This window comes from Equus caballus, chromosome 26 (genome assembly GCF_041296265.1).
Source record: "Equus caballus isolate H_3958 breed thoroughbred chromosome 26, TB-T2T, whole genome shotgun sequence".
Classification (NCBI taxonomy): domain Eukaryota; kingdom Metazoa; phylum Chordata; class Mammalia; order Perissodactyla; family Equidae; genus Equus; species Equus caballus.
In genome coordinates, this window is record NC_091709.1 from 44,625,625 (window position 1) to 44,648,159 (window position 22,535).

The 22,535-nt window shown below is 53.7% G+C and overlaps 1 protein-coding gene across 1 annotated transcript in view; it reads left to right on the forward strand.

Annotated features, from left to right (window-relative positions):
- UMODL1 (uromodulin like 1) overlaps positions 1-22,535 on the forward strand; it is a 62,426-nt gene that overhangs the window by 14,112 nt on the left and 25,779 nt on the right. Inside the window, exons 5-10 of the mRNA XM_023630219.2 lie at positions 794-980; positions 2,763-2,903; positions 12,530-12,784; positions 14,489-14,601; positions 16,248-16,467; positions 21,824-21,961. Coding sequence (XP_023485987.2) covers positions 794-980; positions 2,763-2,903; positions 12,530-12,784; positions 14,489-14,601; positions 16,248-16,467; positions 21,824-21,961 — 1,054 coding nt within the window. The remainder of the gene's footprint in view (positions 1-793; positions 981-2,762; positions 2,904-12,529; positions 12,785-14,488; positions 14,602-16,247; positions 16,468-21,823; positions 21,962-22,535) is intronic.

A 22,535-nucleotide genomic window follows, 5' to 3' on the forward strand; every position in this document is an offset into this window, starting at 1 on the left:
CATACGAAATGAGAGAAGGGATCATTAAACCTCAAAAAAGAACCAGATGTGTACAACGTGAGACCGTGGCTTCACCGTCTGTTTCTCTAATTCCAGATCTAATTCTCTGCGTCAGCTGTGAGGGTGGGGACGGGGGGACCCTGGGGTTGACCAGTGACTTTTCCTGGGCCTCTGTAACAAAGCACCACAGGCCGGGGCTCTTCACGACAGATGTTTATTGTCTTTAGTTCTGGAGTCTGCTGACCGCTGACCGTCTGCGGTCAAGGTGTGGGCAGGGCTGGTTCTCCCAGGGCAGTGAGTGAAGGGTCTGTTCCAAGCCTCTCTCTTTGGCTCATAGGCGTCTGTCTTCTCCCCGTGTCCTCGCATCATTTCCTTCTATCACTGTCTGTCTCTTGTACCCAAATTTCTTCTCTGTGCAAGGACACCAGTCATCCTGGACAAAGGCCCACCCTGATGACCTCATCTTGGCTAATTACATCTGCAATGACCCTATTTCCAGATAAGGGCACATTCTGAGCTACTGGGGGTGAGGACTTCAACACAGGAATTTTTTTTGGCGGGGTGGGGAGACAATTCAATTCATGACACCCGGTGTTGCAGAAGTATTTATAATCTGGTCTGCAGGACTATTGGGATGACGACAGACGTGAAAATATTGTAGCAGTTCTTTTCTGCAGAGCAGAGTGGTGTGTGTGTGTGTGTAATTGGTTTTAACTTCTCCGGGCCTCAGTTTCCCCGTCTGTCCCATGGGGACGCCCTCACATTGCATGACCCTCTGACTCTGGCTTCACAGGTCACCAGCGCCCTGTGGCCGATGGACTCTGCTGTCCACCACCTGCGGTCGGCTGGTGGGGACACCTCGACCACAGTGTCTTGGCTGCTGCTGGGCCTGCCGCGGCCGGTGCCGGTGGCCAATGTGTCCGCCATGTTGGACGGCATCGTGAAGCGGCTCTACGAAGTGATCAGCATCCAGGTGCAAGGTAGTGCTTCTCCTGGGTTCTCCCCTTGGGGTGGGGGCTGCAGGAGTAGGGCGACAATCCAGCAGGCGAGGGGTGGACTGCCCCATCTACAGCTCATTCTGGCCCAAACCAGGTTGAAACTCCAAGTTCTGAAGCAAAGATTTTGAGAAGTGATTTTGCTCTAACTTCACCATCCCCCCCACCTCCCTCCTGGGTCTCCTCCACGCCGTCTCCTGTCCCTGCCATCCAGGCAGGCGCTGGAGAATGGAGCCCAGAGCAACTCAAGGCCTTGTTTCTCCAACCCTTGGGTTCCCAAATTTCCCTCTTGCCTCTTTCCCACCCTCTCCAAGAACATTCTTGTACCTAGACAGCTCTGTCAGCAGAACTGTACCAAGTTGAACTTCGTAAAGCACACAGATGTGGCCTTGTTTCTAGAAGAAATTACCTGGTCTTTCTTCTTATTCTTCTCCTCCTCCCCCTCCTCCTCCTCTTCCTCCTTCTTCTCTTTCTTCTTCTTCTTCTTTTTTGTCCATGTCAGGTGTCAGCAAACTTCTTCTGAAAAGGGCCAGGCAGTAAACACTTTTGGCTGTGGGCCGCACGGCCTCTGTCTCAGCTGCTCGGCTCTGCCATGTGGTACAAGAGCGGCTGTGGACAGTGTGTGAGCAGAGGGCTGGCCCCCAGGAGAACTTTCTTTCCCACAGCTGGAGGCAGCTGCTCCCTGGGCAGGGAGGGGGATGGCTGCTTTGCTGGGGAAACTCCTCCTATGACACTGAAGGTCACACACAGTGATGTCGGGGTCTGGAGCCCGTGAAAGCTCTAGTGACTGCATTTAATTCCCTGCAAAATCCACAAATGGGCTTGAAGACCAAACTGCGTGGTGGCAGCAGGCGCAGAGCGTGCCTTGTCTGTTCTGCCAAGGCCGTTTGTCCAGAGAGCACAGGAGCTTGCCCCGAGGGGAACACGTTGGGTGTATGACTGAACACAGCGGGGGAAGGCACACTCAGGAAGGCGGGTCGGCTCAGTGGGAGGGCGCTGGAGAGAATCTGTTGGGGGACGAGGCCTTGAGGGGGCGGTTTGGGGGAGGGTCTAAGGAAGTGGGCTTTGTTCCAGATTGGATGCTGTCAGAAAGCAAGCGCAATTCTGTGATTGGGTATCTCAATGAATTTTATCTAGAGGGAGGGGACACTAGCATGAAGATAAGCTATAAGTGGCAGAGATCTAATAGTCACTCATTTCGGCCAAGAGAGGGGAGTAGTATTTTGTGGGTGACATGGTGGTCTTTTTTCTGTCTGGCTTAGATAAAAACATGAAGTGGCTTTGCTTTGTCTCACTTTCTCCTGGTCTTGGAGGAGCCTGGCCTGAGTGGCATTCTTTGAGCTTGTTTGTGTCTGATGGGAGAGTAACAGGGCCCCGCTAGGAACGTCAGGCCACTTCTGACATCGGGGCTGCCCTGTTCTCTTTCTCAGTCCGGAAAACTGCCCATCCTCAAGATGAATTCTTGAGTGGGATGTTTGGACTCCATCGTTTCATGACCCTTCGGACTCAGTGCAGCCCCAAAGCAGTTTGCTCTGGCAATAGCAGCTGCCCAAGTACTCATGACGGCTGCTAGCGAGGGTGCCACACGCCCTGGAACGGGGGCCGGCTGCTCAAAGGAAGGAGGCCAGTGTGTCTGCAGGCTCTCTAAGACAGGGCTTCAAGAGGGCCCTGAGGACCACTGCCCAGTCCTCAGCTCATGTGACACACGTTTGGAGGTTAATGAGAATGACCAAGAGGTTACGACTCAACTCTTCTCCTTTTCAATAGACACAAATGAATGTTTCTACGACGAACTCAATGCCTGCTCTGGAAGGGAGCTGTGTTTAAACGTGGAGGGCTCATACCAGTGCCTCTGTCACCCGGAGTCACCGACCTCGTCTCCCCAGAGGCTGAACCACACGTGTGAAGGTAAGCGAGTGGGCTCTCCCAGATGGCATAGGAATGGCTTAAGGAACTTCCCAGGCCAGAGGGTCCACAGAGATCCTCTCTTCTTGCAAAGAGGGTACCACTGGCTCATGGGCAGACAAGAGTCATTTAGTTCTTTTGAGCATCCTTGATCTCAAGGCATGCTATTCCTGTATTTTTTTTAAATGCACTTCACTTGCCTTTATCTCTGAACTCACAAGCTTTGTTTTTTCTTTTTTGAGGAAGATTGGCCCTGAGCTAAAATCTGTTGCCCATCTTCCTCTTTTTTCTTTCCTTTTTTCCCCCCTGTCCAAAGCCCCAGTGCATAGTTGTGTATCCTGGTTGTAAGTCCTTCTGCTTCTTCTATGTGGGATGCCACCGTAGCACGGCTTGATGAGCGGTGTGCTAGGTCTGTGCCCAGGATCCAAACCAGTGAACGCCAGGGCCACCAAAGTGGAGTATGCGAACTTAACCACTTGGCCACTGGGCTGACCCCTGCATTCATTTTTTGATTTAACCGATGTTGATTTCTGTGCCATTCACTGTGCTGGATGCTGGTAATGGAAACACGTATGAATAGATGGTACCTTTGCTCTTGGAAACTCGGTAGAGAACACGCCAGATGCCTGTCAGGCATGGTGTGTAAGGGGGATGCCTGAATAATTTATTGTCTAAATCTGGACCCCTTCGAGAGTGAAACGGAGGTGACTAATGCTAACACTGGGGCCACAGGAGTACCCTGGACTGTCCCTGGGGTTACCAGTTAATTAGACGCAGGAGAGGAAGGGGGACATATGGCAGTGTGCACGTGTGTTGGTTGGACAGTTGACTAGACAGTGATTCCTGAATGACTTGGGGGAGCCCAGGATTATTATTATTGTTATTTTTAAAGATTGGCACCTGAGCTAACATCTGTTGCCAAGCGTCTTTGTTTTCCTTCTTCTTCCTCTTCTCCCAAAGCCCCCCAGCATATAGTTGTATGTTCTAGCTGAAGCTCCCTCTGGTTGTGCCATGTGGGACGCTGCCCCAGCATGGCCTGATGAGTGGTACTAGGTCTGCACCCAGGATCCGAACCAGTGAAACCCCGGGCCGCCAAAGTAGAGCGTGTAAACTTAACCATTCGGCCATGGGGCTGGCCCTGTTTTTACTATTTTTGACAATAGTGGTTTAAACTGAGACGGAGTTGAAGTTGAGTGGAGACGCCGGGATGCTGACTCAGTCGGGTATTTGGTGCTGGAACTCAGGGGCTGGGTTGCCTACGTAAATCAGGAGTTGTCAGTGTCCAGGTGACATTTAAACTACGGGCAAGGCTGAGAGAAGGGCCCAGGGCCGAGGAACCCCAATATTTAGAATCAGTACAGGAGGAGGGGATTGCAAAGGAGACAGAGTGAGGCAGGAAGGAGAGCAGGAAAGACAGCAGCCAGGAGTCAAGAACAGGCAATCCTGTACAGACGTTTACTACGAAGAGGCTCAGAGAAGTCAAGCAGAACCTGGAGGAGGTGTGGATGCCCAGGTGGCTCTTTTTAAAAGACGGGTGATGTCAAAGCATATTTGTGTGCGATGGGAGAGATCCTGGCTAATTTCTGCAGCTCTGGGACCCAGTTCAAGCCTTCTCTCCCCTGGGAAGCTGCCCTTGGGCATCTCTTCTCCCCCGCCCTGCAGGGCTTCCCCAGCTGGAGATGATGGTCATGGCCATCTGCAGCTGCTCCCGTGGCCCGAGAGTGGCTCAGGGAAGGCACGGTGCCTGCAGCCTGCAGGGCTGTCTCCAGGCGGGTGGGGCCGCAGGTGCAGGCTCCTGGCTGGCAGCTGGGACGGGGAGCAGAAGAGGAAGGAGCAGGTGGAACCTTCAGCTTGCATGGATGGGGCGGCGAGGGTCAGGGTAGGGTTCATTCATTCATTCATTCACTCATGCGACACATTTTAACGAGCACCTCCTATGCTCCAGGTATTGCTGTAACCGGGATTCTTTACACAGCTAAAGGGACTCTGCAGATGGAGTTAGGCTAAAGATCTAGAGATGGGAGATGATCCTGGGTAATGCAGGTGGGCTCAAAGTCATCACAAGGGTCCTTCAAAGAGGGAGGCGGGAGGGTCAGAGTCAGAGAGAGAAGATGTGACCGGGGAAGCAGACACGGAAGAAGATGCCACACCACCATCTGAGAAGGTGGAGAAGGAACCGCCAGCCAGGGAAGACAGGCGCTCTAGAGACTAGAAAAGGAAGGAAATGGGTTCTCCCCTGGACCCTCCAGAAGGAATGCAGTCCTGCCAACACCTTGGTTTTAGACTTCTGGCCACCAGAACCGTGAGAGTAAATTTCTCCTGTTTTAAGCCACTAAATTTGTGATAATTGGTTACAGCAGCCACAGGCATCTAGTATAAAGAGTCAGGTCAAGACCCCCTCGGTGGCGCGAACAGGGAGGCTGGGGGGGATGGAGCAGAGAGGAGGGGGTCAGAGACGAGGGGCCAACAGGCAGGGCCCACATGTGCAGACGTGGTAAGGCCACGGGGATTTTTAACTTTCTACTCTAGAAAATTGCAGACAAATATGAACACAGAGAGAAGAGCGTAATGAGTAATAGGAAGATCCCTCCGGCCCGCCTGGCTTTATCGCCGTCCCCGCCGCTCTCCCCTCCCCCGGCACCGTTATTTTGAGATCCCCTTCATCATATCCCTTCATCAGTCAGTATTCCAGAATGCACCTCTAAGAGATAATAAGAAAGCGATGTTTTAAAAAACCCACAGCACCATATCATATCATCCTTAAAAAACCAAAACCATAGTTCCTCCATGTCCTCAAACATCCAGTCTGTTGAAATTTCTAGTTGTCACATCATTATCATAGATTTTTAACGTTTGTTTGACTCACAATTTACGTCACATCCAACAAGTCGTGAGGATGTCACTTAAGTTACTTAATTTTGGAATCTGGAGGTTCCGCCTCCATCTCTCCGTTTCCTCCTATAGTTCTTGGAGGGTCTGGCTCCCCTTTGCTCAGCAGACTTTCCCACGAGCTGGATCTGCTGATTAGCATCCGGTGGTCCCCATTGCAATGTCCCCTCTTCTGGGTTGTCTGTGAACCACAGTTGGCTCGGGGGCAGGCCCGTCCCTTTAATGGTGCCCGATCCCTTGAGTATCTGGTGAAGCCAATGGGTCTCCCCATGGAATGTTGCCAAGAGCACAGAACACACAGGACAACAGAGCAAATCGCCAGACTGAGATTCAGTCATCAAAACCTTACAACCCCCAATGGGTGACACAGCCATCGGTAGCCACACTGTCTCCTCCCACCCTCTCTGGTCAACTGCCCATCACTGGAGCTGGCAGCTCTGTGCCCCCCAGCCCTCACTCCCTCGCCTGTTGGGGAAGGGGAGATGTGTGAGGCATCACATCCCAAAGTTTTCTGAGGGGTCCAGCTCCAGTCGCCCACTCTGGCACCATCTGAATAGCATACCCCTCAGTGTCACCTTCCTCTCCCTGTGTCACCCTCTTCTGCCCACATTTCCCAAACAAGCCGCCTGCTTTGGAACCCTCATCTCAGAACCTGCTTCTGGGAGAACCCAGACTTGTAATCCACATGCACCTTCATTCATTTATCAAATCACAGCATTTAGCAATGGGAGTGATGAGCACAGATGACACTTTGAGATGCGCCACGTTGTGCTGTGATACGAGACCTTCTGTGGGTACCAAAGTCACAACCAAAGGAAAGGCTACATTTTACTTAGAGGTCAGTGAAAATAAAGATCGTTTTTCTCATCTCAAGTTTTGGACCCCTGACGTCTGCTCCGTCCCCTATCCAGATGAAGAACCCCTAACGTACAGGCACCCACAGATTCAGATTCAGATTTGACTGCTTTCTTCCCCAAACCTCCTTCCTACTGCATGAGTGGCGTTCTGCTCCTCCACGAGGCGTGTTGCCCTCTGTTCGTGGCCTCAGCAGCAGGTGGTGAGCAGTGAGGACGTTTGGGGGATGGTGCTGTGAGTGACCCGGGAGCTCTGGACGGCCCCCGGCAGTAGGCGGTGTGAGCTGACGCCCCTGTGCCAGGGGCACTCTGCTGCTGGGTGGAGAGTAGATGAGAGGAGTCGAGGCAGACTCCTTCCTCAGTGACAGACCTGGATTGAGTTTTGTGTGGAAATGTGCCCAGCTGAAAAGATTACCTTTTACCACCTGCCTTGCAGGTAGGATGGTCCTGTGACTCACCTTAGCCAATGAGATACAGCAGAAGTTTCCACGAGAGTCGGGACGACTGCTTAAGGGTTACAGGCCCTGCTGAGACCAGGCTGGGCACGGGCCTGTGATGGTTGAGGCTCCATTGGCCGTCTGAGCCTTGTGATGACCTTGAGGATTAGGCGCAGACACTAGGGTGGAGGAGCAAAGATGGTGAAGGAGCCTGGGCCTGAGGTACCACAGACATTCTCTACATGAGGGGCACACCTGACGGGGTGGAGCCGGTTGTGTGGGCTTGCCTATGATGTGTAGCAGCTGATCCCAAGCTAACTGACTTGGGGCAAGACAGGCACAGGGAGACAACTGTTCGGGCAGGTCTCTGGGAGCAGGCAGGGGTGGCGGGATGGTGGGCATGGTGGGGATGCTGCATCTGACAGGCAGACACCAGGCCCCCCAGGACAACTGCTTGCAGACTACAGGCAGGGGCTGGCAGGAGAGGAGGAGGCAGACAGGAGTCTGCCGGACTCAGCACGTTCTGTCACGCAGCTCAGCTGAGACGCAGATACAGCCTATTCCATTCGGCCGCGAACACGTTCTCTGGTTATTCCAGAATCCACTTTATCACTGAGACCACAAACGACAGCGGGAGGATAAGCCACCCCCGATCTCAGTACCCCAGCAAATTGTTTTATTTTTCCTTGTTCCCGTCCAGGTTTTTACCCGATTTAAATCCTGCTATACATGCAATTTTGTCCTCTGCCCTCTTTGCTCACCATTATGTCATATAAAGGTTTCCAAGAAGCAACCTGGTCTTCATAATTAGGACTTTCAATGGTTGAGTAATAACGGTATTCTGCAGCAATGACGTAATGCTCTCAGCTCTTTCCCTCCTGGGGGGCGTTTAGGTCGCGTCCAACAATTGTGCTGTGAAAACCGGAACTTTCACTAACGTTGCGAAGTGTTATGGAGAATATTGTTCTAACCGAGTTTGAACTACTAATTTAATGCACGTGTCCTTGCCCCTCTAAAGGAACATAACAGTGACGGCCCTCCATGAGTTCACAATAATAAAACAGCCAAAAACTTATTAGCACTTACCTCACCAGGCTCGGTTCTAAACACTTTATGGTACCACCTCATTTAATCCTTAGAGCCACCCAGGAGGCAGCTGCCCTTATTGTGCTCATTTTTCAGAAGAGAAAGTGGAGGCAAAGGAAGATAATATAGGTGCACAGGGTCCCAAAGCTGGTTCTGTATAGATGAACTGGGTCCAGGCTGTTAGTTACCCGCCCTGACCCTTGGCCTGAGCCACCTTCCCCAGCAGCTCGTGGCTGGGGGCACCACTGCGACTTTGGGCGATCTATTCCCATTCCTCAGCCATCACGCTGCATCCTCCAGAGGCTGCCATCTGTCACGGGGCTGTGCGGCCCAGGGGTCACGCCCCATCCTCCTTCAGCTGTGCATAGAATCAAGAGTTGATTAGATTTCTGGAGCAGTGGAACTTTTTCTCTGGTGATCCAGCACCCAACCAGGGTAATAAGTCTCAGGTTCTTATTTACTGACTCTTCTCACTACTGCGGGCGACGGGTGGAGGGCTGGTTCCCAGCACCACTGGAGGACCCGGAAGGGCCCAGGGGCAGTCATCGCCCACTGGAATGTTCTGCCTCCCCCAGGATGAAGCATGAGGGACAGGCCTTGTCCCCTGGGCACTGCCAATGAGTCATTGATCTTGGCAAATGGTCAGCACTGAACAAATATTTGTTATCGGTCAATGAAAAGGGAAGTTTCAGTGGTGGCTATTCCTAGGGTCTCTGGATGTTTAAAAAAAATGAGCCTACCAGCCCCACCTCTGGCAACAAAACGCTCCTCTACTGGCCTCATGACTTTGAGAGTCTGATAGAAGTATGCGCCATCCTCCAAGTGAACAGGCGCCCACAAGCTTTGCACAGAAGCCCCTGACAACCATCCCAGGTCTCCTGGACGGGGGCCTTCAGGGGGAGGGTCCAGGCCCATCAATGAGAATAGAAAGTTGGAATACGGTTGTGGAAAATACGCTGGTCCGTAATCTGAAAACACATTCACCCCTATTTACAGTTAGGAATGTTGTCAGCCCACTCTGCCACGAGGAGTTGCAAGATTCCTTCAAGATAAAGGGTGGCCGGACAGCTAAACATCCTCGGGAAAGCTGTGCCACCCTGATGTCACTTCTAATAGGGCAGGAAAGATAAATCAGTGTTTCCAGACTAGAAATTGAGAGTGAATTCCATGGCATCGTGCTAAGGGAAACAGCATGTGTTTTAAATTTAGAAGCTAATATAAATGAGCATCTGCTGGAATAGCAGAGAGCTAGAAGACGGTGGAAAATACAGCCCAAATTTCAGAGGCTTTTCTTGTGAAATTAGTCACCCAGTTAATGACACACAGGGCAGCTGGATTCTTGCACAAAACAAAACCAGTAAGAAATATTGCACGGTTCACTCTTAAAGTTCCAGGAACACACTCTGCTTTTAGGATGGAGTGGAAGTGTCTTCAGGGGTCATCCTAACTCTCTTCAACACGGTCCCCTTCCTGGCTGGAACCTAATAGCTCTTCAGCCCCATAAAGAAACATCTCCTGAACTTGTGGCTCGGCGAGGGCAGGGCCGGCAGGAAGTAGCCGCTCAAGTTCATTCCTCATCTCCAATCAGATTTTCAACAACTGAATGCTCAGAATCTTGGCTCGAATCCTCAGCACTTCTCCCTTTACAAGGGTCAGGTGTCAGGCTGACGAGCCCGAGGGGAGAAAAGGAGCAGCGCCTCGCCTGAAGAGCTTGTGGGGGAGCACAGCCTTCCTGCTCCACCAGTGTGGGGTCAGGGCTGCCCGAGAACCTGGGGCCCAGACTCACAGACACTGGGAGTCCCAGGTGCTTCAATGAGATAAAAGTCACGTCCTGGATTTAGCTCATGCTGCGGGATGGAGAGGGCCCCAGAGGAGCAGTGGCCGCGGGTCACACAGAGAGTCCAGAATTGAGTGTTACTTTCTAGGGCCACTTTAAGAGGAATGTTGAGAAGCTGAAGGGCAAGCAGAAGAAGGTGTCCTGGCTGACGAAGAGCTAAAATCCAGGTTAGGAGGAAGACAGAGAGTCAGTTTGCAGTTTCAAATGTCTCCAGCTCTGCCCTGCAGAAGAGGGATTAGCTGTCCTGTGTTAGAAGCCGGCTGGCTTTGCAGCAGCCCAGACGACTTTACGACCAATTGTGCTGTTCAGCCAGCAGCCGCCTTGAAATCTAGTTGAAGGGGAGTAGTAAGGTCGAGCCATTTCCTAGGGCTGCTGTAACAAACAGCACAAACTTGGTTTAAAAGAGCAGAAATCTATTCTCTCCCAGTCCTGGAGGGCCGAAGTTCGAACCTGTTATCGCTGGGCCCCAATCCAGGTGTCGGCAGGGCCCCGTTCCTTCCGAGCCTCAGGAGGAGAATGTGTGCTTGCCTCTCCTGCTTTCCAGTGGCTGCATGCATTCCTTGGTTTGTGGCCGCATCATCTGCATCTTCAAGGACAACATCTTCAGTTCTCTCTCTGCTCTGTCTTCCCTTTGCCTTCTCCTCCGTGTATGCGTGTGTGTCAAATCTTCTGAGTCTCTCTTATAAGGATATTTGTGATTCCGTTTAGGCCTAACCTGGATAATCCACAATATTCTCATCTCGAGATCCTTAACTTCATCATACCTACAAAGACCGTTTTTCCAAATAATTTCACATTTACAAATTCCAGGAATTAGGAGCCTCTTGCGGCCAAGGCAAAAAGGGAAATGGGTTGAATTGTATCGGTTTTTATGTTTTACTGGAAGAAAGCATACACATTTGCCTGGAAAGACAGAATTTTTTTCACGATACTAGAAAGCATATATCCTATGAATCCTTACATGAGGGGCTTTGGGAAACCTCAGACATTTTTTAATTCTTTTTTCTTTACTATGGCTTTGCAGAAGATTAAAAAAAATCTCATGGCTTGTTTCTTATACAACTCAAATTCTGATGGAAAAATTATGGTGCCGGGATGGAGGGCCACTCTACTTTTTTATGTAATTCGTGTTGCCCAGGTGCCTGCTGTGAGCCAGAATTTTTCTCCCAAAAAAGAGATTTAATTCTATTCAAGTATTAGAATATATATTGGTTGTTATGCTAGAGTCCTGCTCCCTGAGGCATAGATTTCAATGTGAAAACATAAACAGCCTCAGCCTGACTCCTGGCCCTGCTTCCCCGAGGGAGCCATTGTTTCCGAGTGATGAATTAGCCGACAGGAGAAGTGCTTGTAGGGAAGATCAAGTGAAGCAGGACAGCCCGGGCCCTCTGACATCGCGTCGAGGCAATATTTATAAACGCAGCACAGAAACACCACACCACGTGTTAATCTGCTCAGGCTGCCACAACAGAGTAGCACCGGCTGGACGGCTTAAACACCAGAAAGTTATCTTCTGGCAGCTCTGGAGGCTGCAAGTCTGAGAGCCAAGTGTGGGCGGGGCTGGGTCCCCGGAGGCCTCACCCCTTGGGGTGTAGAAGGTGTAGATGGCATCTTCTCCCTGTATCCTCACACGGCCGTCCCTCTGCGTGTGTCCGTGTCCTCGTCTCCTCTTCTTACAAGGACACCAGGCACATGGGCTGACGGCCCACCTGTGGAGTTCACCTTAATGTAATTACTTCTTTAAAGACCCATCTGCAAATGCAGACACACTCTCAGGGGCTGGGGTTAGGACTCCGACGTACAAATTTTGGGGGAACACAGTTCAGCCCATAACACATCGCAATGGCCACAGCTGCAAAACAACTCAGGTTGTTTCCATATCTTGACTATTGTAAATAACGCCGCAATGAACCTGGGAGTGCACAAGTCTCTTTGAAAGAGTGATTTCGTTTCCTCTGGATATCAACCCAGAAGAGGAATTCCCAGATCATATGGTAGTTCTGTTTTTAATTTTTTGAGGAACCTCTGGACTATTTTCTCTGGTGGCTGCACCAGTTTGCACTCCCTCCCACAGTGCATAAGGGTTCCCATCTCTCGCCAACACTTGCTATCTCTTGTCTTTTTGATAGCAGCCATTGTAACAGGTGTTAGAATCTCCCTGTGGTTTTGATTTGCATTTCCCTGATGATTAGTGGTGTTAGAGCACCTTTTCATGTGCCTGTTGGCCGTTTGTACGTCTTCTCTCAAGAAACATCTATTCAAGTTCTTCTCCCATTTTTGAGTCGGAGTATTTGGTTTTTTGCTCCTGAGTTGTGCTCGTTCCGTATATCTTTTGCCTAGTAGCTCCTTATCAGATCTGGGATTTGCAGATGTTTCCTCCCACTTGGGGGGTTGCCTTTTCATCTTGTAGATGGTTTCCTTTGCTGTGCAGAAGCGTTTTAATTTGTGTAGTTCCCCCTGTTGATTTGTGCTTTTGTTGCTTCTCTCTGACCTTTCCTGCATCTTCCTCACTCTGTGCCCTCACAGATTGCCCTCCCATCAGAGACCACATGACCCTCAACGTCACCAGCAGCAGCTTTCATGTATCTTGGAGTTTAAACTCCCCCCATAGCCACACCTTCCACGTGCAGGTTTACAAGGGGGAGGAGCTACTCAGGAGCGCCAGGACCCGGGGCACGACCCTGGAGGTGGCCGGGCTGGAGGCCGGGGTGCTCTATGGGGTGAAGACCAGCTACCAGAGGTGTGGGGCCCATGTCACTGCAGCGCTGACTGTCAGAACCGGTAAGCCCCCTCACCCAAAATCCACACGTTACCTGTGAGTTTGTCTTTCTGTCCCATTTCCGTTGGCCCCAGTGATTCCAACCACTGTTCTTCCCGTAATCAGGGCAGGGGTAGTCATTGACCTGGGCCCACCCTTCCCCAGGGGCCGTGGGAGCAGGACCACGGCGGTCGTGGCCCTCACGGGCCCCCCTGCCGCCAACATCCCCTCCTGTTGGGGGCTTCCTCTGACCCCTGAGCTGACGAGGGCTCTGTGGCATCCCGTCTTTCTGTAGCGTGAAGGACTCACAGAGCAGTCAAACAGAGGGAGGCAAAAAATGTAACAAAGCAGAAAAGGGCAGCGATTTGCATACATTGAAAGACCTTTGCCACACTTAATTCCACAGGGCGGAGTCTGTATAGCTTCCCCAAACCAAAGACCCCAGCATCACATAAAATCTTCACGAAGCGTGCCTCATTTCCCATACGGTACACTTGAAAAGCTAATGCAATGCCCGCTGTAAGGGCGCCACGAAGGACCTTTTTTTCCCAAAACAAACAAGACTCCGGCATGAACTGGGAATTCCAGCGTCCAGAAGGCAGTGCTGGCGTGTCCCCTGTGACTCTGCCACGTGGGCCAACTTTGGTCCTGCGCCATGATTCAGCCTCTCCTCTGCCTGGTCACGGCGGTACCTGGATGGTGTAGACGTCGGTCAGGTCGGGCACAGATGGTGGGAGTTCTCTCCTGGACTGGCCTCTGGATGGATGTGGAAGTGTCGGTGGAGGGCGGTGGAGCTCCAAGACATTCTGGTCCAGGGACCAGAGCAGGTTGGGTCCCCAGTCTGGGGGTTCAGAGCGTGCAGAAATTGCTGTGTGAAAGACCCTCTGGGGGTCTCTCTCGTGAGGGATGGAATGAACAGGCCTTCAATGACACGGTCTCTACCCTTTATGATCTGATTTGTTCAGAAATGTCACGTCACTGCAGGATGTTAGTTTTATTCCCTGTAATGAAGGATGTATGTTCCCAGGTCCCAGCTTCAGTCTTTCCAGCTTCGCTTATGCCCAAAGAAAAGGCCGCCTCCTTTATAGGATAACCAGCTCTACCTGTTGGCCTGGGACAGAGGGTCTTTTCGGTGTGAAAACCCCAAAAGTCTGGGCAAATCGGGATGAGAGGGTCACTCGAGGGTTGGGGGCCTGGGTGGGGCCAGCGTGAGGACCTGGCTGGGCCATGGCTGTGAACAGGGCAGAGGAACCAGTGGCCACACTGTGTGAGGGATTGCTGGATCGTGCTGGTTGAATCCCAGTCCTGTGGTGTGGACCATGTGTGACATTTGTACCTGGTTCCATGGATGTCCCTACCCTGACTGCCAAAGGGTGTGTCTGTGTCAAGAGTTTCCTTTCCCCTGGCGCAGAGGTAGTTGATTTCCCCCATTTGGCTACCCCAATCTGAGACTCATGCCTCAAACTATCTTTTAAAATATTTCCCCTACAAACAACAGGCTTCATGGAAACATTGACAGAAAAGCATGTGGCTTTCGATCACCGAAGTTCAGTGAACTTGGCTTCCAATTCCCCTGGGGGTGATGTGGCATGGCCTGGGTGGGTGATGCTCACATCATGGGTCTGAGGAGCCCCAAGCTTAGAGAATCCAAATCTTCTGTAATGGACTTCAAGCAAACCCACCAGGATAGCTTGAATAATAAGTTCACAAGTTATGGTCTGTCCCAGATGCCCAGGTATTCCAAGTCACGGTAAGGATCCTAGACCGCAACGTGACGGAGAAGCTGCTGGACCGCGGCAGCCCCGAGTACCAGGACTTTTCTCGACAACTGCTCCACGAGGTAAAGCCAGAGCACAGACACAGGGAACTTTTCTTGGGCGTCCTCAGCTAGAAACCCACAGCAGCCGGCCTCTCCTGCTGAGCTCCGCTCCGCGGCTGTGGCACAAGGGCATGGTACCACAGGCTTCAGGGGCCAGCCCAGATCCCGCAGTAATTGCTCAAATGTTTTCTCCTCCTTTTAGGGGGTGCTCAATCTAGATTTGGGGCCAAAACATCTTTGAAATACGTGCCTTTGATTCAGATGGGCTGTACCACTTGATGGTACAGCTGGGTTTTCTGTTTAACCTTCCACCTGGGGGATTGGGGGGATTTGGGGGGGTTCTGTCTTCCTACTTTGGAGCAGCTTCAAATTGAGGAAGCATTGGCCAGTGATCAGGGCATCCTTTCCTCCATGTGGCTGGAGGGAGACAGCAGCACGAAACCTGGGAGAACCAGGTCAGTGACAAATACTATCTATCCTTGGATGATGAATTGCAGAAAAAAGTGACCTGCTAAACCATCCAGAACTGTCAAGGGTCTAAGATTTTGCCCCTGTTGCAAACTAATAAGTTAGCCTGTTCCTGTTCCAGGGGTGCAGGCAGACGACACGAGCTGCCTGGATCAGCGACAAAGGACTTTGTTACCCACAGCACAGCAGGTGGCATGAGCATCACTTTTGTGCCAGTTTCCCTCTGGTCTCCGAGTCCCACGGGGGTGATGTGGAATGGCCTGGGTGGGTGATATGCAAGTCATGGGTGGGAGGAACCCCAAGCTTAGGGAACCTGAGTGTTTTGTAACAGACTGCAAACAAACCTGCCGAAAGCTTGCCCCAGAAAGAGACATTATCTTTATTATATCGGACGTGAACCAGTCTGCCCTTTGCTCCGGAGGGGGCCACTATCTTTCTCTCTCCTAAGGCTGTTCATCATACAAACATCTTGGAAAGATATTCTGGAACAAAAGGGTAGTTAGTCCTTCTACTTGCAAGAGGTGTAGACATGAGAGATCGAAGGTGGGTTGCCTCTCAGCGTCCACCTGCAGGAAGAATCAGTTTTTGAAATTTCTTAGAGAATTCCCTCTCCTTTCCGTGGTATTTTACTTGTGTGCGCAGGAATGGAGTGGCGGGAAGGCGGGGCTCATGTCTCCCTTGCTGGGGCGTGGGCGTTCCTGAGCACCTGGCTCTGCCTGTGGGTTTCCTGGGGGATAAAGCCCAGTAAGGGGGGTACAGCTCCAAACAGCCATGGGATTGTTCTTCCGTGGCCCCTCTTGGTTAATCAATTGATCCATCTGTCAATCCAATAGTCTGTCTGTCTCTCTCACACTCTCTCACACAAATCACCTTCACACCGATGTTCAGGGCACCGAGAGTAGGCAGTGCATCTAATGCCCGCTGACTGGGAGCCTGATTACAGTGATCACTGGGAGTTCTCACAAAGACTGACCAGGCCCCGCCCACCCAGGGGAGGCCCAGGTGGGGTGCAGTGAGCTGGAGGGTGTCTCTGGCTGCCGTGAACGGTTGGTTGCTGGGCACCTCCTCTTGGTCATGGCGGGGACACATGGATTCTGTGTCTCACTCATCAGTCACACCCAGGGCCCCACTTAACAGTTTTGAAGAAGTTGATGGAAAGCCCTGCTCTACCTGAGCGGCTGTCGCCTCTCCCCGGCTAGGTTGAAAACTCCTTTCCACCGGCGGTGTCTGACTTGCACAGAAGTGGGAAGCTGAGGGTGCAGATCGTGTCTCTCCAGGCTGGAAGCGTGGTTGTGAAGCTCAGGCTGACGGTGCAGGACCCCGAGTTCCCAGTGGGCGTCTCCACGCTGGCCACCATGCTCCCGCCTCTGTTGGCGAGCACGGTGTTCCAGATTGACCAGCAGGGGACGCTAGTGCAAGGTAGGTCCTCCCCTCGGCCCGAGTTGCCGCAGTGACGCCCTGCAAAGTCCAGGCAACGCTTTTTAGGGTCAACATTTACTTTATTCCAAAAGACAGAAAAAGTAAATGAAATTCAAATCCTTATTCTGTGTTCCTCCATGGAGACCGGGGGCCTAGGGCTGAGCCCCCCGCATCCCACACCTCCTGATTCCACATGGACCACCGGGCCCCAGGGGGGGCCTATTCCTTTGGATGGTGTTTCTCGCTGCCCCAGGCCCAGAGCTCAGGGTGGAAGCAGGCTGGAGGATCCGGAGGGGGAATAGGGCTGGGAGCTTACTCTCTGTGTCAGGGCCCAGGCACCGCCCGGCCACTGTGTGACTCGCTAACACGTGGACCTGCTTCATTAGCCCAAATATTATGTAATTTTAGTTGGTGTTACTTTAAGGCAGGAAGTCACAGATCCGGGGCAGGGGTGGGGGTGGGGGGAGGAGACAGAGAAAGAGAGATGGGGCATATGGGGAGAAGACGGGAAGGTGAGAGAGACAGAGATAAAGAGAGGCAGAGATAAAGAAAGGGAGAGAGACATCGAGACAGAGATAGAGACACGAGAGACGGAGAGAGAGATGTGGGAGGGAGAGGGAACGGAGAGAGAGAGAGACAGAGACAGAGACAGAGACAGAGACAGAGGGGGCTGACGTGGAAGGAAGGGATTAAGTTCCCTCGCGAGTTGAGGGCCCCTGCAGGCTCTGCATCAATGAGACTTGGGGCTCCATCTGTGGCACGGGCGTCCCTCTGACCCCCAGGGGAGCTGGGTCCGAGGGTGAGCTCTGTCGTCTCCTTTGAGCTCAGTCGAGCGTTGGTTTGCTGTCCCAGCCTACCCCCACCCGAGAATTCAGGGAAGCCCCTGGGGGTGTCACACGTGGAGTCACACTTGGAAAACATCTGCTTGCCTAGCCTGGGGGTCACCCCGTCACTTGCCTACTCAGGGATGGAGATGGCAGTGGCCCTCTGCACCTGGAAGGCCCCACCTGCCTGGGCTCAGGGGCTAAGTGCCAGGCAGGCACCGGGTGCCATGTGGGTGGGTCCTCAGCGTGCACCCCCAGGGCCCACCTGAGACCAAATCTGACAGTCTTCAGGTGGTCCAGCCAGCCCTTCTGCACGGCTTCCCAGCCACGGCCCTGTGCACCAGGAATTAGAATATTCCAGATCTTTGTCAAATGGTGCCATGTGTTGAATGGTAGCCCCCAAAAGATATGTCCTCCCAGAACTTCAGAATATGACCTTATTTGGAAGAAGGGTCTCTGTAGATAAAATTAAGGTAAAGATGTGAGATCATCCTGGATCAGAGTGGGCCCTACATCCAACAATGAGCATCCTAAGAAGAGACAGAAAAGGAGATGACGCGGAGACACGGGGCGGAAGGCCACGTGCAGATGGCGGCAGAGACTGGAGTGACGCAGCCACAAACCAGGCAACACCTGGAGCCCCCAGAAGCTGGAAGAGGAAGGAAATGTTCTTCTCCAGACCCCCAGAGGGAGTGTGGGCCTTTCAATGCCTTGATTTTGGACTCTAACTTCTAGAACTGTGAGAGAACGACGTCTGTTGTTTGGAACCAGCTTGAAAGCTTGTAGTAACGTTGTGGCAGCCTCAGAGAACTCACACCGAGGAGGAGGAGGCACCTGGTGCTGCTAGCTTCCCAGAGTTCTCAACGAATCCTTGTTAAGCATCCCCGTGAAGTTCCAGAAGCCCCATCAGAAGTTAAGGGCTCTGCAGTGTCCCCGACAGACAGTGGGACTGTTTGCTCAACACTTTGGAGCTGAGGGGCGACTGTGGGAAGGCCCCGCTGCACTGGGGACCCAGTGATGAGGAGGCCTCGGGCTGTTAATTGACGGGGGATGTGGCCCTGTCCCCTACAGAGTCTTGTGACCCAGGTACCACCGGCTTCTGACACCAGAGCTGCAGGACGGCCCCTGGGCCACAGCCCCCACGTGGGGAGGCAGCACATGCCCGAGTTGTGTGTAGGGAAGGAGGTTTCTCCTCCCCGAGAGCCCCTGGCCCCGTGGGCCGGGGAGCCAGAGAAGCACGTTCTCACCTTCCTGCAAAATCAATGCAGCGTGGCATGCAGAGAGCTCATTTTCTTTGTGGCTCATGCAGAAATGATATGGTTGGCATCCTCCCAGCATTCCTGGGTATCTGGGAGCGCTTGCTGCCCGTCAGTCAACATGTCCCAACAGCATGGCGGCGGGGGGGGGGGGGGGAGGTCGTGTCATGAATCATCTTCTCCCTGAGGCCCGTCCGTCGTGGGTCACTGGGTGGCCACGTGTCCTGGGTCTTCCTTCAGGAGGGTATGCCCCATGCACTGGGAGGCCGCATGCTAAGCTGCACTGTGGGCCTATGAGCTGCGTCCTCATGGGTCCGGCTCAGCTTGCCCCGCAGGAGGAGGTGTGACGTGGCGGGTAGTTCACAGCTCCGGTGAGCGGGGACAGCCTGACATCTCAGCTCTGACACTCACTTGCCGTGGGGCACTGTATAAGTCACTTCACCTCCCTGGGCCTCCGTATGCTCATCTGGGAAATGGGAAGATCATAACAACGTCCCACCCTTGAGGCGGTTGAGTAAGCGAAGGGATGTGGTTGCAGCTGTGGGATTTAGCGCTGTGCCTGGCACACACCTGACAGCACCTCCCACATTTCCAGTTAACCCTTTCCAGGCTCAGCTTTCAGATCTCGGATGAGTTCTCAGGCTGGGAAGGTCCTCCAGTGTCCCCGGGGCCCCCACTGGTCCTCCTCACAGGGCCTTCTATCCTTCGCCCTTCCCACCGTCCCCTTCCTCTCCTGCCCCCGCCTCCCTTCTTCCTTAAGATTTGCTCTCAGGAAGGACTGTTCTGCTCATTTGCTCTCCAGCGTCCATGGAGCCTCCGGGCATCAGTGGTCTGTGCAGATGTCAGTCAAACCAGGCTCTGAGCACGGCACTGGTCTGTGGGAGGGGTCCTCTCGGGTCTACTGGCAGCCCTGGGGTCACCACAGTGCCAGCTGGCAGCCGCCTCCTGCCGTGCTTCAGGCCTAACCAGGCTGCCCAAATTACTAGTCAACCACATGCTGCCGACGGCATCACAGCCATGCTTGCCCTCTCTTTCCCCTCTGCAGGCGGTGGGAAAAGGGACGTGAGCAGAGGGAGCCTGGCCGTGGGACTGTCACCAACCACCTGGCCTGCTGGCCGGGCTAATACACTGCACTGGCTTTCATTTTTAGATTCAATGTCACCGCCCTTTGTCCAGCTTCTGTCTGTGGTGCCGTTAGAAGCAGGTTCTCTGTGCCTGCCTTTCCCCTCCAGGGTGACTCTGCCACTGGCCTCTAGGAGAGGCCAGGGCTTCACTTCCGAAGGGCACCCGAGGCCCCACAGTCAGCTTGGGGCCTCCTGAGGAGGTGCCCCTTGCTGGGACCTGGCGGCCTGTTCTTGGGCCTCCCTGACTGGTTCCTAAGGCCAACTCAGGTGTGGGGCACCCGTGCCAGGAGTCACAGCTCTGCGGCACTGTCCCCCTCCTCTGGGAGGTGGGCGGCACACTTGTCCCAGCTGCAGGGCCAGCAGGAGCAGAGCGCAAGCAGTGTGCATGGGGCTCTGGCCTGCATCCTCGTCTGGCCAGCCCGGGAGGTGCGGAGGCCACCTGGCAGCCCTCGCTACTCACAGACCCGCCTCCTCCCTCTGAACTGGAGACCCTCTGGCCCCTGGCTTTAATACAGTGTGTGCTGGGGGGAGCCAGGGCTAGGTGAGTCACTGCAAGTAAAAATAGCCACCAGGTGCTCAGCGTTTTGAACCCAGGTCTCAGCCGGGACCTCCCCTCTCCTCAGGGCCCTGCTGCCCGGCCAGCCTGGGCTCCATCCCGGCCTCCAGCCCCCCAGCACCCCTTCAGCTGCCTGCAGGCTGGAGGTGGGCAGGGCTCCTGGAAGATCTGGGGCCAGACCAGCAGGGCCCTGTCTGTGAAGGAGCCTCGCGCAGGGTGGGGGTGGAGGTGGGCCCGGGAAGTAGGGTGTAACTTGCATCAGCTGATCAGCCTGCTGGTCTGGGGGAGCTGCTCCTGCAAAGGGCACATGAAGCAAGACTGAAAACCACAAAACAAGCCTGGAGCCCTCGGCTACAGAGCTGTCTCTGCATGAAGCTGAACTTGGCCCTCATTTTGACTTACATCCCGGCCAAGTCCGGCTCCGCTGGCCCACAGGGCATTGATCGGGCAGTTCCACCTGCAGCTCTGGGAGGCATAAGCTGCAGGACCTTGTGACCAAGCCTCGCAGCCCACCCCACTCGGGGAATCGAGCCCCCTTCTTGGCACCCCACCTTCCCCCCGAGCAGAGGCGAGTCTGTGCAGAGCCACCTGCTCCCCTGGGGTGGGGTGGGGCAGGTGGTGACCTGCAGAGCTTGGTCTGGGCTGGAGGATGGAGTTCTAGGGGCATGGGAACCCTGCCCCCACCCCAGCTCCTCCCAGCCTGAAATACAGCTCAGGACGTTTATACCTTAAGGTTTGTCATGCTTGCTGCGGGTAGCACTTTATCGATCAGTCATGTGTCATGATGCACGAGACGGTCAGATTTTTTTCTTGGAGGAGGTACAGGAGTGGGGGTGGCCGTCACCAGGGGGACCAGGAGAGGGGAGAGGACAGGGCTGGAGAAAGAGAAAGGAGCAGCGTCCTGATGACCTTGGTTTCCAGTTTGGCCTGATGCTAGGCCTGGCTGCCCGCTGATTGGAAGTTGGGGGGCTGTATTGGGTGTGGGCGGGTGAGCAAGGACCAGGGTCTTGGGGAGATTCACAGGGGTGAGGGGCTTACAACACTCTTCTGGACTCGGGGAGGACGGGCTCAGGGGCCATTCCTGTCCGTGTCCGAACACCCGGACACTCAAAGAGGACTGTGAAAGCGCGTGTCATACTTACCCCAACGCCTCCTGGCTCCGTTATTTTTCTTTGTTGAAAAGCTGAATATTTGGGGATGTTGGCACAGCAGAGACAAGGAAAGGCATCCTGATTTTGGGGTCTTGGAACAAAGAATAAACAGAGAGGAATATATTCACCCTTGTGTGTGCTAATACCCCCAAAAGGACCAACATTCCCTAATTTTGACCCCAAATCAGGCAGCCAATGGTGAAGGTCGGTGCAGGCAGGTCGTAGCTTGTTTCCTTGGTTCAGCTAGAGGCTTCTGGTCTGAGCTGCGTGCAGGGCCTCCTCCGGGCTGCTGGACTTGGGGTACTTCTCTGACTCCTGGCCTCGACCTCCAGCCGGTTGCTGCAACATGGGGCCAGGAAGCTGTCGGCTCTGGTGCTGCTCTGTGTGCCGAGCAGCCTCTGGCCGTTTTCTCACTGGCTTCTGCCCCGTCTCTCCCACCCGGCAGATTGGGACGAGTGCGCCGACAGCCTGGAGCACGACTGCTCGCCGGCCGCCCAGTGCATCAACCTTGAGGGCTCCTACACCTGCCGGTGCCGGACGGCCAGGGACGCCAACCCCTCCCGAGCGGGCCGGGCCTGTGAAGGTGCGTCCCCCCTCCCCCACCCCAACTCCGGGCCGCGCCTTCTCCCTGGGGACCTGGGGTGGGGCTGACTTCTCCATCAGCCATGATGGAGACTCTCTTAGGGGCCCATGAAAATGTTTTAATTTCTTTTAAAATCAAAAGAAAGAAATTAATAACAATGAGTATATAATAATGAATCCAGCCTTTACACAAGGGCAGTTTTAAAATACAAGTTTTCATTTTTTATGGTTGAGGGGGTTCCCCATAAGTCAGGATGCAGCCCCAGGAGAGGGTCCCTTCCGCAGGTGGCCTGGAGCCCAAGAGTGTGGGAAATCCAGGAGAGAAGGCCTGATGTGGGGCCTCTGGGCCCCAGTCCTGGCACGTCTCTGGCCCAAGTTTTTGGGGGGCCAGTTCTGATCGGTTGGTTGGGGCTGCCTGGAGGGCTGAGCTGAGAAGCAGGAGGAGGTAAGATACAGACTTCGAATCCTGTGACTGACTAGCGGTGTCCACCCTGAAAGCACGGTGGGCCGTGGAGACACTCAGCCACCTGTTTCCATAACAGCTATGGCCTTTGGGCTGGAAGCAGCAGCAGAGA